The sequence below is a fragment of the Gallus gallus genome, chromosome 1 (assembly GCF_016699485.2).
Source record: "Gallus gallus isolate bGalGal1 chromosome 1, bGalGal1.mat.broiler.GRCg7b, whole genome shotgun sequence".
Lineage (NCBI taxonomy): Eukaryota > Metazoa > Chordata > Aves > Galliformes > Phasianidae > Gallus > Gallus gallus.
In genome coordinates, this window is record NC_052532.1 from 157649769 (window position 1) to 157667572 (window position 17804).

The 17804-nt window shown below is 36.7% G+C and overlaps 1 protein-coding gene across 2 annotated transcripts in view; it reads left to right on the top strand.

Annotated features, from left to right (window-relative positions):
- The first annotated feature begins 4698 nt into the window (after positions 1–4698).
- The window catches only part of KLHL1 (kelch like family member 1), a 220507-nt gene continuing 207401 nt past the window's right edge, over positions 4699–17804 (top strand). For both annotated transcript variants that reach the window (XM_416994.7, XM_040654991.2), the window contains exon 1: positions 4699–5796. In XM_416994.7, the coding sequence (XP_416994.2) occupies positions 5303–5796 (494 nt within the window). In that variant the 5' untranslated portion in view covers positions 4699–5302. The remainder of the gene's footprint in view (positions 5797–17804) is intronic.

Consider the following 17804-nt stretch of genomic DNA (forward strand, 5'->3'; position numbering starts at 1 on the left):
TTGGACCTATCAGTGGACATCCAGTCCCATCAATTTCTTTAGCTTGAGTATCATTATAGGTATGATTTCATAGCATCTTTTTAACATTCTCAGATTCTTTTTTCTGAACACATGATTAACCACCTACAATATCAGCATCTTTATAACTGAAGTACGTGCTCATTCATTCACGTGAGAATTCTCACACTGAAGTGAGAACTGTTTTAAAACTGCTCATTCTATTATCATCATTCTAAGCACAGTGACTTCTCCTTTTTCTACTTTTTGTTCAGGAAGATTTACTGTCTTCTGGATTATAACTACATGACAAGTTAAAATTAAATCATAAAATTACCCTTAACGCTTTTAGTTTGCTGACAGCTATATCCTTTCTATCCTTTCTCTTATTAATCACGCTTTCTTTTATTATGTATGCCACTCCATAAGTAATGCCTCCTATTTATTTTCATGGAAACTACAACAGGTACAATAGCACCATTTGATAGAGCAAGTTCTCAGCTGCAAAACACAGTTTTTCAACACAGTCACAGCCATTAGCTATGCATTTCTACCAGAGTTGAACAAGAGTCTGCATGCCACACTAATAAGTCTGCACCAACCAGAGGTCACCCACTGTTGCTGTTGCTACTGCAGAAACATACCACCCATGGTCTCGCTGTGCCAACACCCACTGTTTGGTCTCTAGAAACATTCTGCAAGTGCTGATGAATGTCAATGAGTGCAACATTTTCCACGTGGAAGAATTCACATACACATTTTTGGTTCATACGCAGCTCCATGTCAGACACCATTTTGTCAGACTGCCTCTCTGTTGCAATCTGTCACATGGCAATCAAATGTACTGGGATACTGGCGGGAAGTTCAGCCTCTACTGCCTTGCCATCAACACTCTTCACTCCCCTCTGATGTTGTGGGCTAACATAACCAAATAGGAGATACTGCTTTATGTATCTCCTCCTGCTACGAGGAGATACTCGTAATAATGGTTAGTCCACAATTATGCTCATCACCACTCACCACCTTTAGACTTCTGCTTGGACTTCATGTATAGAATGTACAGACACAGATACAACATAACTATTTAGAACCTTAACCCTATCATTAGCAGATTACATTATATGAAGTTTCTCCTGTTTAGAATCTGTCGCCTATTTGAGCAATCAATAAATACTACTACAATTTATCAGTATTTCCGATCCACCAGTTCTTGTTGAGGTACAGGGTACAACATGTCAATGACTTAATGTAAAACGTGAAAACCAACCAAAGAAAAGAATTAGACCACTATCAACAAGGTTTGCAATGGGAAGAGGGAAAAAGGGGGTTAATCAAATCAGACCAACTTGGGTATCTACTACAAAGTCCTTTTGACTGAACCATTTTTATTTCTTGGGAGATTTATTGAAAGAATATATATCTCTAGGCCATTTTTCCTAAAAAGAATGAGCAGAAATCTTTTTTTTTTCTTTTTTTTTCCACAAAGTAACTGTGAATTTAATTAGTTTGCAAAGCATTAGAAATGCAAAAAGAAACTTTCAGAAATATGACACAACAGAGATCTAAAAACTATTTTCTTTTATTTCTTAACCTAACTAAACACATGAAGAAGAAAAAGCCATGAGCACTTTCAAGCAAATTTGCTAATGTTATTCAAGCTCCGTGTGGTTATTAATCTGGGGAAGTTGAAAGAGGTGAAGAGTTCAGAAATATGTCATTTAATAAACAAAAATACAGTGCAATACAGTGTGTTCTAGCATGTAACAGAGTTGACAGTAACAGACTTGACAGTTTATCCACATTTATTATTATCTTGGTTACACTTCATGGGTAAGGAGGGAAACTTTTAAGATATCAAAACATTTCCCTTCAGTAACTTAAGAAATGTTTATTTTCACATATTTGTTCACACGTTTATGTCAACCCCCTATACATAGTCTAAGACATTGTTGACTTATAAACTAATAGTTTTGTTGTAATTGCTTGTGCTGTGTATTGTATGTGAGCAAGGTGCCTAGACCTACAACAGAGAATCATTTTTATTTTTCCTGGGTAGAGGAGAAAGTTCATGTTATCACTCTAAGTCTAGATAACCTATAGAATTAATCATATCATGTAACAGAAATTTCAACTGAAATTTAAAAGACATTTGTGTTTACCTTGTCATGTGGTAGTTTAGAATACGTCCTTTGCCTCACTGGCGTATGTCAAAAGTGCTTGCACAGAAACATAAAGATAAGAAACTCTGAAAAACTAAGAAAAACAGTTTCATCTTTTTTCTAAGAAAAACAATTTATTCATGAAGTATATGCAGTGACAACAGATACTTCTTCAGTGTAGCTTTTTTTGGTATAGCTCTTGTTCACTGTACATTGACAAAATACTTTATTTATACTTGTGAATGTGCTCTGAATAAGAAGATTAAGAGAGCTTTCTAGATATCTTCTGATGATAGTGTTCATACATTTTCATACCTGAAATTAACTGTAAGATGCTGGCTAAAAATCAGGTATATATACAAAATTAATGTATCATTTAGTTGCAAAAAAATGCTTATATATTAAAATATGAAGGAATCAAGTAGTGTTACAATGCATATAAAACCCTACACAGAATACACTGAAGAGCTGAGACTTCAACCATTAAACAAAAATAATGCAAGACTCTGTCAGTTACTGGCATAATTGAAGTAACAGTCCGTAATAACTTTTACTTTTTTTCTTCATAATTGCTTGCTAGTCTGTAGTTGAAAGCTGATAAAGGACTGAATCAGTTTGTTGGGTGATCTCTAATACATCCATTGAGTGACATGTGAAGTACATTTAGAAAAAAAAAATGTTACAATATACTGCCATTTATATTTATCTAAGTAACAGAAGAAAGAAAATCTATGCAACATAGTTAAGATGAAACTAAATAAAAATCTATCGACTACTCACATCAAATGATTAACTGAAGTGTTAATACATTAATCAAGTGTTAATCTTATATAAGAATTACAACAGAGTAAAGAAAATAGGCAATTCCCCTCAAGTCTTTCCCAGTGAATTAAACGTATTAAATATCACTTGATATGTACATAATCTCATCTCTCCTAGCTTGTAATCAGACATTAAGTAACCAGGTGTTTATTATGGATTGTTTCACATATATTTTCATAAGAGGTGCATTTCTTAAGTTTCTGAAATGATGAAAGTTTAATCCTATTTTAGATGAAGATTTCTATGCTCTTCTTCTCATTGCCCCCCAAGCAGCACATATTCATTCACATCAGTTCTTACATAAAAACAGTTTCTTCTGCTTTCTTTAAAGTTTTTTTTTATATATATATTTTTTAATTTTTTTTTAGCACTGAGTACTGAAAGCAAAACTGGGACACTAGGGGGTTTGCAGTCCAGTTGTGGAATAAATCAATATTTAAAATGCACAGTGGAAGTTTTTCTTCCCTAGAAAGTAGAAGTTTATGTCCTGAATTTCTTGTTCTGTTCAATACAGAACTTAATCAAAGTTAAAACAGAAAGCTTAATATTGGTTTACAACTAGAAGTACAGCAGCTGACAAAATAAATAAACCAGTAATAAAACTGTTAATTAATGTTTGAATTCTCTGTTTCTCTGGAGAATTTTTTAAAGCTATAGTGCTTTATGAATGAAGAGTCAGAATGTTCCAACTTGAGGGGAAAATTTCCTTTAACTTTTATTCCCGAATTCATAAAGAATCAGTAATAACAAACTTTTAGTAGCTCACAGGTGCATTGATGAAGCAGACTGAAACAGAGAGCACCTTGAGGAAATTTTTTTTCAACACTTTCCTAGCAACACATCTTTTTTCTAAAATACTACTTTCTAAGGTACAGGTGGATTTCAGGCATTCTGTATGTTGTCTTATTTCTGGCAACTTAGCATGCACTGTGATTTATAAGCTTGCAGGTGGTGATACGTAGTGTAGTTTTGCAGTGTAGTATCCCTCTCCCGCATTTCACCATGAAGCTTTTAATTCTAGAATCACATCCCAGATGCACAGAATACTTTGTGACATCCATCCCATGTGGGCAGATGTTCCCAAACAGATTTCTCTGTTGTGAAGGAACTTCCCTTGGGTTTAGCACTGTCAGACTGCATTAAGAGCACATATAAAAGGTAAGAAACAGATGTGTAGTACTATTTCAGTTTGACACGCTGTTTGTCTAGCCTATGTTTTCTACTGCTACAGCAACACTGAGCCAAGACGCTAATGAATGGAGTCTGCAGAATAAATCGTTAACCTGTAACCTCATCCAGTCAGCATGCAGTCTATTAAGTTTGTACTCCAGTGATTCATGCTCCTGTGTTTACTGCTACTGCTGCATTTACTTCCATGTATTTTTCTCCCAATATTATATAGTGTAATCCAAACCAAAATAGCAAGGTGCTGGAGAGGGAGAAGCAGGGGCTGTGAGAGACAATTAGCGACCTGCCGACTCACTTGCGTGAGGATGACTGAAGCATCCCTTTCCCTGTGTCTCTTCACACTGATGGCCCCAGAGCACATCTGCGTCACATGGAAGGGAGGGGGCGGCTTGGCGAGAGGCACTGAGACACACAGAAAATTGCACAGTGAGGTCCTTAACAGACTCACAGGCGTGATTCTCCCCCCCCGCCCCCCCAACCCCCCCCTCCTCCTACATGCAGCATATATAAAGGAGCCCTGCTTTAACCCTGTGCCAGCTCTCTGGCTTTGCTATCCCAGAAAACTGCAGGCATGGGACTCCCCTGAGAAATGGGATGCGAAGGCAGGAGGTGGAGAGAGGCTTCCAGGTGACTTCTCCTCCTCCAGCAACGCCCGGTCACGGAGCTCCAGGAGGCAGAGGAAGAACCACCTGCCTCCTGTTGTGGCTGCCGCTGCCGGTCCTCTCCGGCCGCTGGCTCCGCTCGCCCCTCTGTTCATCAGATTACCGCTTCTTTGCAGCCTCTCTCACCCGCTCTTCTCTCGCAAGTGCCTGTCTCTCCTGAGAGGTGTCTCTCATTTCTGCCTCTCTCTCCACCCCTTTCCACTGATCACCGTGCAATTCTCGTCAGCTCTGGGCATCTCTTCCTCTCCCTTCCCTGTGCTGGGTGTCTCTACCTCCTCTCGGCTCTGTGCATCGCTTCATCCATCCATCCTCCCTCTCTCTACGCACTGGTGTGTGCGCGCATCTCTCTCCTGCCGGCGGCTGCCAGCCCTCGCCCTGCAGCGCTGCCCGGAGCAGCCGCCGCCGCCGCCGCCCGGCCCTGCCCGGCCGCCGTGAGTCCCGCCTCAGCCCGCGTCCTCCGCCCGCCTCGGCACCATGTCCGGCTCTGGCAGGAAAGACTTCGACGTGAAGCACATCCTTCGCCTCCGCTGGAAACTGTTCAGCCACCCCTCGCCGGCGGGTGGCCCGGCGGGCGGGGGCTGCCTGCCGCCCGACAGCAGCTTCGAGCACTGGGGGCCCAGCCAGAGCCGCCTGCTGAAGAGCCAGGAGAGAGGAAACGGCGCCTTCTGGAAGAAATCCGCCTCCTCCGCCTCCTCCTCGGCGGCCACCACCGCCAGCCCGCCCAACGGGACGTTGCTGCCCGCCGGCGGCCGGCCCCGGGGGGGGCACGGCCCGGGGCCTCCGCCGCCCCGCACCGTCTTCTACGTGGAGTCCCTGGAAGAAGAAGAAGAGGAGGCGGAGGCAGCTCCCGGCAGGATGGAGGTCGCCCGGGAGCCCGAGAAGCCCCTGGCGCCGCCGGAGCAGAAGGAAGCGCCGAGGGGCTGCGCGGACGGCGGAGGCCCCGCAACAGGTGACGGAGGCGGGCACAGGTAGGGAAGTCCGTTGGCTCACCCTGCGCGGGCCGGGGGCGGCGGGAGGCCGTGCCCCTGCCGCGCGGCTGGGAGGAGCTACGGGAGTGGGGCGAGTGGAGGAAAGTTTGCTGGGAGCTGGGCTACGGGACTCCTCCGTTTCAGGCACATCGGTTTGTGGGAGAGCAGCGGGAGGGCGGCCCTGGGGTCCCGGGGGAGTGTGGCCTGCTGCGCCGCCAGCTCTCACCACCTAACTTTAGGAGAAGTTCACCGAAATGCAAGTGTGAGGTGGTGATGTTCTGCGCATTGAGGTGTCAGGTGACCGCTGAAAAAGCGACGTCTCCTCTCTGGGAAGTCTCCCTCTAAATGGTGTTAGAGAAAATGAAGAATTTAAGAGTCGTGAACTGAGTGATACCTGAGAAGATATGAGAACTGGCAAGTCGCAGGCAGGTTCTAGTGGCTTCACATGGAGTGTCTCTGAATGTTGAACCTTTTCTTTCCTTTTCAGTCCCACTCCCCACCACAAACAGAAAGTAAAGTTATTAGGAGAGGGAAATTTTCCAGAAGTACTGTCATATGAGGATGAGAAACTCTTGGTTTAATTCGGGCTGCCCAAGTTCCCGATGGTTAAAGTAATTTTATTGTTAGTTTCCTTGTCATTTACTACTTTTTCTGTGGAAAATAAACATACAGTTCTATTTCTAAATAGAAAAGAGGTATCTGGCATTCTTATGCCATAACTTACCTTCTTATTGAAAGTAAAACATCAAATACTTTGTTTAGATAAAGAGATAACTGTTCATTTTTTTTAGATTAACATAGCTGGACATATACATAAAATTCCAGCTTTTTTTTTTTTCAAAAAGCAAATTACAGGAGTGGGGAGTACATTTTAAAGCATACATTCTCTGCTTTAAACTCTTAGTTGTGTTAGCAGTTGAGTTCTTTTTATAGTAACTATCATTTAAATGAATGTGGAATAGCTGTTGAATGACAGTATATGTTATTAGGTAAAAGATCAGTGATGCTATAATTTGTATAAAGATTGGGAGTTATTCGAAATAGGAATCGTAGAGTCATAGAATGGCTTAGGTTGCAAGGGAAATCAAAGATCATTAGATGCTCGTAGGATTTGGTAGAAAATATTAAGATAAACTATAAAGAGGTAAAATAAAAGGTTCACTCTTCAAGGTTTCTGAAGAGAATAAGTTAAAAACTGCCACAAATACAATGCCATTGTATAGATTGTATATTTTATACACTGCTGAATGTCTTCAGAGATCTACATACTGACAGATGCTTACAGAGTTTTGATGGCACCACTTAATTTGTTCATAAGGGCTGACTTTCTACAATGAACTTCCTCGTAGAATCATAGAATCACCAAGGTTAGAAAAGATGCCCCAGGATCATGCAGTCCAACCATCCACCTATCACCAGTAAATGATCACGTTACATAAGTACTCTGTGATACATACCTGATTTACTCCTTTTGAGATTTTATAGCCCATTTTTTTCCATGTTTTTCATTTATGTCTCATGAAACAACACATCTAGTAATCAATAGATACTAGACTTGTTGAAGTCATATGCTAAAGTTTGCCTAAATTCAAAATAATGAAGATACCATTGTATTATTAATGAAAATGCCACTTCAAAATATGAAAATGTTTAAGATATTTCACAGTCTGAGACTTCAGTTTTGTTTTTCCATCCAAGACCTTTCAGTTTATCCATATCAATTTTGAATGCTCTGAAAAGAGATGATCAAATACTGCAAAAATGTTGGTGATGTTCTTGACTGCCCAGTACCTGATTCCATAGTCAAAAAATCTTCCTATGCCTCAACATCTGCTCTTTTTTTGTAGAAGTTATCTTTTTGTAAATGATACCAACTTTTCTACTTCATTATGGAGATATATAATTGTGTGTGTGTGCATGTGTGTGTATAACATATGTAACTGCACTTCAGTCCTGAATGATAGATGCTACCAGATATGTAAACAGCCATACATTCTTAACTCTCATCAAGCCTTCAGACTAACATCTGCATTTTTTTATAGTGAGAATAAAATTGTTAGCTCATAGCCCCCCTTAGTAATTTGTCCTGAACATAGAATCACAGAATCATAGAATGACTTGGATTGGAAAGGACATTAAAGATCATCCAGATCTACCCCACTGCCGTAGGCAGGGCTACCACCCACCAGATCAGGTCATCCAGGGCTTCATCCAGCCTGACTTTGAATCTCTCTAGAGATGTGACATCCACAGCTTCTCTGACCTGTTCCAGTACTTCATCACCATCTCAGCAAAAATTTTCCTCCTAATATCTAAATCTCCCCTTTTAGTTTCAAACCATTCCCCCTGGTCCTTTCACTACATATTTTACAGCTATTTTAAAACATGCAAACTGTTGGGAAAACAACAGTTTTGTTTTGTAAAAACAATGAGAATTCAACATGGAATGTACCCGCGATATCTCAAATGTAGCGAACAGGAGATCTCCAGGAGTGTGGCATTGATAGTATGTAATGTCAGAAACAGGTCAACAAGGAACATCTGGTTTTATGCTTGGTATTAATCTGTTTGTTGCTACTTTTTTTTCTTCCCATTTTCAAGTGGAATCCTATCCCCAAACCTTTTTTTTTTGTGGTTGTTTCCTTCTGCTTGATACCCAAATTCTATTCTGGAATTCTTTTTTTTGATAGTGTATATATATGGAACTCCTCTGTTGGGGCTATTTGAAGATTTTTACTGCAGTATTTTTGTATCTCAGTTAAATACTTACCTTAATTTTAATATTCTGGGAAATATTATGGAAGTTATGTCATAGGATAGCAAGGTTGAGTTCTGTTCAATTAATTTGGTTTGGGGCACTTCTAAAGAACATCCTGTTGGGTTAATTGTACAGATATTTTACATGTGTAAATAGGGTTATATGGATAGTTCCATTGGTCTTAGGAAGATCTTATATCATTATGAATGATACAAAATGCTCAGAATGCTGAAGTAAGTGCTCTACATTCCATATTGTATTTGTTAAAAAAGTTCTATAGTGAGCAGTTAGTGTTAAGACACTGGTTGTTTAAAATTGCTCAAAAGCCTACATATCAAATTGTTTTACAGCTTGCATGTCAAATTTCAAAATGACTGCATAACATACCTAATCATAGATTTTATTTTGATCTTAATTATATAAGAAAAAGCTGTCAGGAAAAGTAATCTATACAATGGATTTGCAATTAGGATTTAAAATCAACTCAAAAAAGCCTGAAAAATACCAGTTCTAAGATTTCCTATAGAGCCATCAGTTCCTGTGTGTTTATAATGGATTTTTTCCATGATCACGTTAGCTTTTTCTACGTGACCTATTAACCAACTCACAAGATGAATAGTGCTCATTTAATAAGCAGTCAGGTTTTTATTCTTTCCTTGCTCGTTGAATGATAGAATGCTTTATTTGCTTTAAACTATTCAAACCTTTACTCTGATGACATAATTACTTGTGAGCCCTCAGTACTGTTCCAGTTATGGAATTTCCTAACTTTGAAGTCTTTGGCTTTGCTTACTTCAAGAACTGCATTTCTATTTATCTATTTATTTATTTTTTTTCCAAACAAGTTTGTTTGTTGGTTTGTTTTTAGGAAAGAATGGGAATGGAAGAGAAGTCATGTGATATTATTTTGTCCTCCGTAGGATGCAGGACTGAAACTTCAGAATTCATAGTCATTTGAATCGGTAGAATAACTAATGACAAAAGGAAGTTCTTAGATGGGTGGATAATTATGATGGTGACTGTGTATGCAAAAGATTTGGGAATATGGCAGCTGAAGGGTTAGCAGTCTTCAGAATCTTCTGCTTCATTTGAGATCCTCATGGCAAGCACACACTTACACACTTTGCTTGTTTCCAAACTTAGTTCCATTAATTCCATCCTCTCTAAGCTCTTTTTCTCCTAATTATTTGTTCTCCTTCTGGATCTTATCCTAGCCTTGCTCTCCTTTGCACAGTCTCAACCTTTTGTCACTTTATGATTTAAATTCTGGGCTCTTCAGGCAGAGAGTCTCATTTGGTTTTCCTGACTTCTCTTACAATTTACTGCACTACAGAACTGTTCATTTGTTCTTATATTTTGTCCTAGATGCTTACGCAAATCAAATCCAACTGTCCTCTAATTCCTTAAAAACTGTACAGACCTCTGATTTTCTGCCACTCTTTCCTTCTCTTTGTATTTCAGTATCTTTTGGAGCTTCCTCCAGCTCCTTTGTCAGTTCTAATGGAATTCTTACAGAATTCCCACTCCTGTGTTCCTTCTCCAGAACCCACTTTTGCCCTGTTCTTCTAACTTCTTTCCTGAACTGCTGCCAAGTTGATGGTACCATCTGCTATATCTACTGGTCAGTAAGACCCCTAAGTGTCAGTAATTTGGTGATGCAGTTTTATCTTATCTCTTAGGTACCCATTTTAGATTAAGAGGAATTGTCATCCAAACATGTCTGTTTTTCTTCAGTGAGTGTAACAGTAGTCCAGACTAACTAATTCATATTTAAATGCTCAATTTAAATGTTTAATATTCAATGAAATTTGAAAAAAAAAAAAAAAGAACATAATCTGAAGTCTACGTTGCAAATTCAAACTACTCTAAATTAATTAAATCTTAGTAGATGTTCATAGTATGAGTAAGGAGCATATACCTATACCTCATCCTAATGCATGCAAAGGTGCTGCTCTAAAAATGGGGACAATAAACACACAAGAAACCAAAACTTAAAGGTTATTTTTGTTGTTGCTATCCATGCAATTTAAATATTGGATAAAATGATATTTTTCACATTCACAGAATGTTCCAAGTTTGAAGGAACCCACAAGGATCACTGACTCCAGCTACTGGCTTCTTGCAGGACTACCCAAAAATTAAACCATGTGTCTGAATGCATTGTCAGAATGCTACTTGAATTCTGTCAATCTTTGGTGTCATGACCATTTTCCTGGGCAGCCTGTTCCAGTGCTCAACCACTATCTTGCTGAAGAACTTTTTCCACATATCCAACTTCAACCTCCCCTGACACAGCTCCACACAGTTTGCATGGCTTATATCTCTGATCTCAGGGAGAAGAGAGAAGTGCCTCCACTTCTTTGAGGTGGCTGTAGGCCTCCATGAGTTCTTCCCTCAGTCTCCTCTTCTCTGGATTGAACAAACCAAAGGACCTCAGGTACTCCTCATATGTCATTAAGAAAAATGCTGTACTAAATGAGAAGGTAAGTACAGAGAAGAGTAGCATTTTAGAATTCTTCCAGTTAAGCATTTGGAAACTCTGGTGGCTGATAAAAGCAGTGTTTTTATTACTAAAAGTGCGACATGCATGTATTCACGTAGACATCTAAATTTGTATTATCTACATTTTTTTTTAGTCACAACATGTAATGTAAAAAGTGGATATGTATGCATATATGCATATATATGTGCATATATACATACTTTTTACATTTTATATAGTTTTTAATAAATCATTTATGGTGGGTTTTTTTTTTCAGTGCTATTTTTGTGAGCAGTAAAATTCACTTAAATAATATACATGGAAAATATTAGAGAATATAATTGGAATCTGTGTTAAATTCATAAGGATGGTGCTGCTGCATATAGGTTAACATACTCTTAGCACCTGATCTTTGCTTTTTAAAACCTACTTTTTATTCCTTTGACAAATTTTATTCTACATTGTTGCAAATGGCTTAAGAGATTGCTCTTTTCTTTTATATCTCAAATTTGCATTTCTCAGATGAAAACTTTTTTCTAAAAATTTTACTATAATCTCTTAACAGAATTTCCTAGTAGGTGAATTTCTTCACTCTCAGTTACATATTGGCTGTCTTGAATGCTTTTTTTAGCAATTAGGATCCACAATCCATTCTTTTACTTACATAGGCATATCTCATCTTTACATTTCCATTTTTGCTACTTCATGTGGAATTTTATATGTTGTACTTGTCCCAGCTGGATTGATCCGCCTGTGGGCTTTAAAGTAGAAGTTAAGCCATAGGGGTAAATTTTGGTGAGCTCATATTCAGGCTCTTAAATAAATCATAGAACATCTAGCCTAGCCTAGTGTCTGTTCAATGGTGCTTTTACCTTGGATCAGGTACATCAGTTCATGGTTTAAATATATATTTCACATGAAGCAGAATTTCTTAACTTGAATTGTTGAAATAAAATAGAAAACAAAGCATGAACATGAGTATTTAAATATTAGAAACAAATCAAAATACACTTGGGGAAATAATTAAGACTTAGTACAATGTTGTATGTATTGGAATACAATTTGGAATTATTTGCTCCAGCTTACTACGTTAAAATGAATATTAGAAATGAAACATTTGTCATTAGATCTCATTGGAAACAAGGCATTTTCTCTTACATTCTTTGGCATTGTTTCATTGCTTGCTATTATCTAAAAATGAGTTTGAAAGACAGAAATGTCTTTTGAAAAAGTTCCTTTCAAAATTATTTCCTGAATCTAAAACAATAATCTTTATCACACTGAATTGATTGTCAATTATGGCACTTTCTTATTGCCTAATACTGACTGGCTTCACTATGTGGAATACATCATTTATCATTCTTTTTTTTTTTTTTTTCCTCAGTGCATCAGTCAAGGCTTCTATTTTACTGTGTATTATCAATACTAGAATGATCTACCTTCTCTAATGCTTGGATTTGTCATCTATTTTTATCCTCTTTCCCACTCTAACCACATGGGAAACGCAGCATTGTTTTTACTCCATGGTATCTTTTTTGCTGCTACTGTAGTGGAGCATTGTGTAATGCTCAAAGAGGAGGCCAAAATACAAATAAAGAGTGACTTTCTTTCTGGACAGGTATAACCAAACACACAAATCATCTTATCTGAATGTATAGGGCTGAATCCTTCTTTGGATTCTAGTTGATACTGCTCAGCTTTGTAAATATAGTGTAGAAGTATGAGAAGAAATACGGAACACATACATAATAGACATGTTTGTTGTGTTTGTTTTTGTTGAAGCTGTCTCATAGAATATCTTAGAGTTTAGTGATGAGGAAGTTCTTTCAGGACATAGAAGTTCTCTTAAGCTTCTTTGGCAAGCGTCATAAATGTGGAGAAGATATACAAAAAGTTCATCTGAATATACAAGAATAACTTCAGATTTGCAGCTTTCTGTTCATAAAATTCTGTCTGCCTGTGGAAATAAAAGTTATTTTTATGTTGTAGACAGGTTAGATGTGTCACTATTCCGCGCCTTCCAACTGATCTGGTTCACCACTTTTTCTCAAATTCCTTATTCCTCTGCTTTTAAACTGAAAACGGGAGTGGTTTTAGTGTACATCCATTCATTATTCATCGCCACTTATATACTGTTAGGCTTCTATGCATGCAATTGAATTATTATTTGTGAATGACCAAAAAGGTTCCTTTTACAAAAAGATTTATCACATAATTTAATAGTACTACGCATCAAGTATATCTTCCATGCCTGCTCTATTTACTTATTTGAATTTTTGTTTAATAATTACTAGCCCATTCTTTTGTCGTAATCTTTGTTATTAATTGACTCCCTGATAGCCTGGTTTTTATACCAATTATCTGTAGCGCAGAACAAAAATATCCCAAAAGAAATAATAATAAAAAATTAGTAATAGCATGCACAACCACAAAATAGGATTTACAACAAGATAGAGAGAAGGAAAGAAAATGAAATGAACAGTCTTTAGTATTTTGATAGAAATACATTTTGTATTTTTTTTGTGTTCTACTGACAGATGTAGGATGTAAAACTACTGCCACAATTCAGAAGATATCTTAACTAAAGGACTTTCAATAAACATTTGTTAAACAGCATATTTGTTTATAGTTAAGCCTCTCAATTTGAGTTTTGCATATCTTAACTCTTGTTGTTTTATCTTAAAAGATTAATGGATTTTGTTGAAAAATATATTATTTGGAATTATTGACACATGGATGAAAGTGAATGCTTCATTTAGGGTGGAAATGGAATTTATCAAAACTGCTATAAGAGGGAAGGAAGTAAAAAGCCTTTTTCACATGCAGAAATAGAAACAGTAGTTGCTTTTTGTCAGAATTGTAGGATATATCAGTTGGAATTCTTCAGATTTTTCTTCTGGGCCAAGTACTTTATTTATAGTCACTAATGATTAAATAATGAAATAAAGCATATACTTCTTAAAAATGAAAAAAAAAATATTGAAAGTATTGCCAATATGTTACAGTGCAGAATTAGAATCTAATATAACCCTGAAAAAAAGAGCCTCTAAAAAGTGAATATAGAACAGTTCAACTTAGTATTCTGCCAAAAGAATAATCAGGGAAAATACCCAATGGGATCAAATGACCATGCAGCAGTTCTGCAAAAGATGTGCAGTTAGTAAAGAACAAGTAAAATATGAATAAGCAATACGATGCTGCAGCTTAAGAAATAATCAAAGGAATATACAGACAGATGCATAGCCTGTGAAGCAAGCTGATTTGGAAGAGTTTCAGCCCTGCTATATTGTCATGGATAGTCTTTGGAGAAATTTGAGGTAAAAATCCTAGAATTTTAGGAAACATGGCATACCAAAAAATTGCTGTAGGAAGCATATTTTCCTTTTTCACTTGATAAAAGTATTGATCTCCTCCTCCTGTGAAGGGATTATTGGAGAAGACTTTAAAGGGCTTAAATTACAGTCAGACATTCAGCAAGTAACAGAATCTATAGATAGTGAAGCACCAGAACAGATTTCCTGGGAGCCCTGTGGACTGGTTAATGTGATTAGAAGAAAGTCTAGACAAATATCTGCCAAACATGATGTGTCTAAGAATGACAGCCCCTTTTCTTTACAGCAGGAAGTGTATCAAGTAATCTTTCAAGAAAAATCAGCCTATATTTTTCTATGAAAAGGTTTGCTCCAAATGCTGACAGTTTTTAAAAATGCAAACATTTTGTATGGGGATTAAAAGTTTATCATCTTTTTATGTGCAAGACTAATAATTCTCTTACACTAAGAGAATACAGAGCACTGAGACAGCAACTTGGAGAACTGAACATCTCTTCTAATCAAGGAGACTGCTGTTTGAAGTGTCCTGTTTTGTTTGTAGTGGTGTTTGGGAATTGTGTCAGAAAAAAGGAAGAGAAAGGGAAGGAAGGAATTCGTGTTGCTTTCTGAAAGTCTTTCTCCTGAAGGAGGAAATCATCAGAGGGTTTCCTTCCAAATCTCAGTGATTAGGAACTAATACAGATGCTTCTTAAATCTTTTCTCTGCCATTGAATTTAATTCCCTTATGCATTAAGAGGAACATTTTAAAAATATTAATGGAAAAGTTTAAGCTACAGAAAAACTGAAAAATAACAAGATTATTTAATCACAAGTGTGAATTCTGGGAAGAATTGATTTTTATTTTTTATTTATTTTAATTGTTATTATTAATTACAAAGTAATTGTTATATTACAACAGAGGATGGCTAGACAAATATCTTCATTCTTCACAGTCTTTTTTCCTAGCTTGTCCAGTATTCTAAATGGAGCCTACTATGATTTCTGTGCTGTAGGAAAAGCTCAAATATACTTCAGGGTTTTTATTTTGGTTTGTTTTGGATTTCATGCTGGCGTATGAAAACATCAGTTGAAAAAAAAAAATAACCACCAGATGGTTTGTGCATTCTGTTACAAGCAGATGATAAGTGCTTTGACTAGTATTGTGCAGATAATATTGTTTGCTAAAAGTTTTGAAGAAAAGTATGAAAGAAGCTTAAATGAAGCAGAAAAATACCAATATGTCTGTTTTTACATGGGAAAAGGTGAAGAATCTACATATTTCAACAAATGCACTTTTTTATGTTTCTGTCTGTGTAAATACAGATAGGATGGGAAACAAGAAACTACTAATTTCAGAAGCCACAGCATTGTTCTGTTCTACAGATTTCTAAATCTTTTTGGATGCAGTTATTTAGCAGAATGGAATCCTTCAGTTCACTACATTTTATATATACATACATATATATATATTTTCTTGGCAATGCCTCTTCCCTTTTAACCATATTGAATATCAAATAGATGTTTTTTTAACTGATGCTTTATTAAATGATTTGTATTTCTTTTTATTTTTGATGTTTGGTCATTACTTATTCCATTTTTTTTTTCTTGAAAAAAATGCAAATAATGGTATTGCCTTTTTCCTTTTCCATAAAAATAGATTAGATTGGAGGTGACTCTGGTGCTTAGAGAAGGTACATTTTTCTTTTGGAGACTGAAAAACATCAACATAACATATCATAACTCTGAAACAAGGACTTCTGAAACATTCTTTATAGCTATTATTGATAGCTTCTGGTAATTGTATTCTTGACAACTGTAAAACTAAAGTAGTTTTCTACTTTTTTGGAGTCCTGCGTTTACACTTACTTGGTATATCATTGATAACAGCCTAGGATCTAATCTCCTTTACAACTTTACCATATTTCTTGTCCTTTTTACACATATACCTAATTATTCTTAAATTAAAGCTTATAGATTACTATCAACGTAATATTTCAAGCTTATCCCTTACTGCTACAGAATACTCAGTAAGATTTAGTGTCAAAGGGGAATGAGACATATTATCTTATATCAGAAAATACTGTTTTAGTTAAAAGCTTAACAGGGCCAAAAGAACTGTATTGTTCTAAGACTTCAGTTTCAAACTATCTATTGGCCCTGCTGTATGACCTTTTAAAATGGCATTTCTTCTTAAATCTCTACATTTCATTACAAATTAATTTAACTAAGCATTATAAGAAAAGTTTCTGGGAATAGAACAATCTGTAGGTATTACATTATAATTAGAACATTTTTTGCTAAATGAGATTCATGCTAGAGAAACTGTACTAAACTGTTAGTTATCCTGTTTGGATCTACAAGGATTTTTCATAGTAGTATTATTGCCTGTTGGAATATCAGAACCAAAACAATTTGTCAACTTTGCCAAATTTTCTTGGACAAAACTGCAGGCAGTTAATGTCAGTGCGGCTATTTTAGGCTTGTTTTTACAATGATGTATTCATTTGCTAATAGGATTTTGACCAATTTACTTTTGTTAATCTAAAAATAAGACATCTAATCCAGTGGTCATCTAGCTAATGGATTTACCAATTTATTGATGGACCTAACAATTGTATACAGTTTATCTGGGCAAAGAGAATGTGGGATATGCTGCTCAGAAGGAATTTTCTATCTGTATGATGAAATTATGTGCATTAGTTAAATAAGAAAAAGCAGACATTTGTTAAGGAACAGTCCAAATAGAGCTTCAAATTGTTATTGCAAGTAACAGAGGATCCAAGTATTAACAGAGGGTTCAAGTATTTGGATGAAAGTAAATTACTTTTACTCAAGTAGTACTATTGTTCATCTTCATTAGATGCACTACAGAATTATAGTTGACAAGCTAGCTTTATGAAATAAAAAATTGGAGCATAATACTTTAATCACAGAACATTTATTCATTTGTTCTTATTTCAGTACCATGTCAGTAAAAATTTGTGTTGTACCTCTTGCAGCCCAACCTTCACTGAATATCACATTACTGAGATAAGTACCCAAATTAATTATGTTCCTGGAAGTTTTAGAAAACGCTTTATTTGTGCATGGCAGCTGGCATGCCACCATCAAAGTCCTTTTTGAAAGGTTGGTGTATATCTGTGAACAGATAACAGAAAATATTGTTATACTTAAACTAAGGGAACAAAAATGTATCAGTGGAATTTTTTTTTTAACTGAGTAATAATGGAGCTGAAAAAGTAGAGAATACAGCAACATAAAAAATAGCTGTAACAGTGTAACAGTGAACTACTGCTGTCTTCATGGCAGTTTAATTCATTTTGCTTCAAAGCTACATCAATCGAGGAGCATTTGCAGGGACAGTAATTGTGTGTCAGTGGAGAGACAGTGATATCTTAAGATAGGTCAGCTTGTTCACTTGCTACCATCTGTCCACATCCTAATACCGAAAACTCTA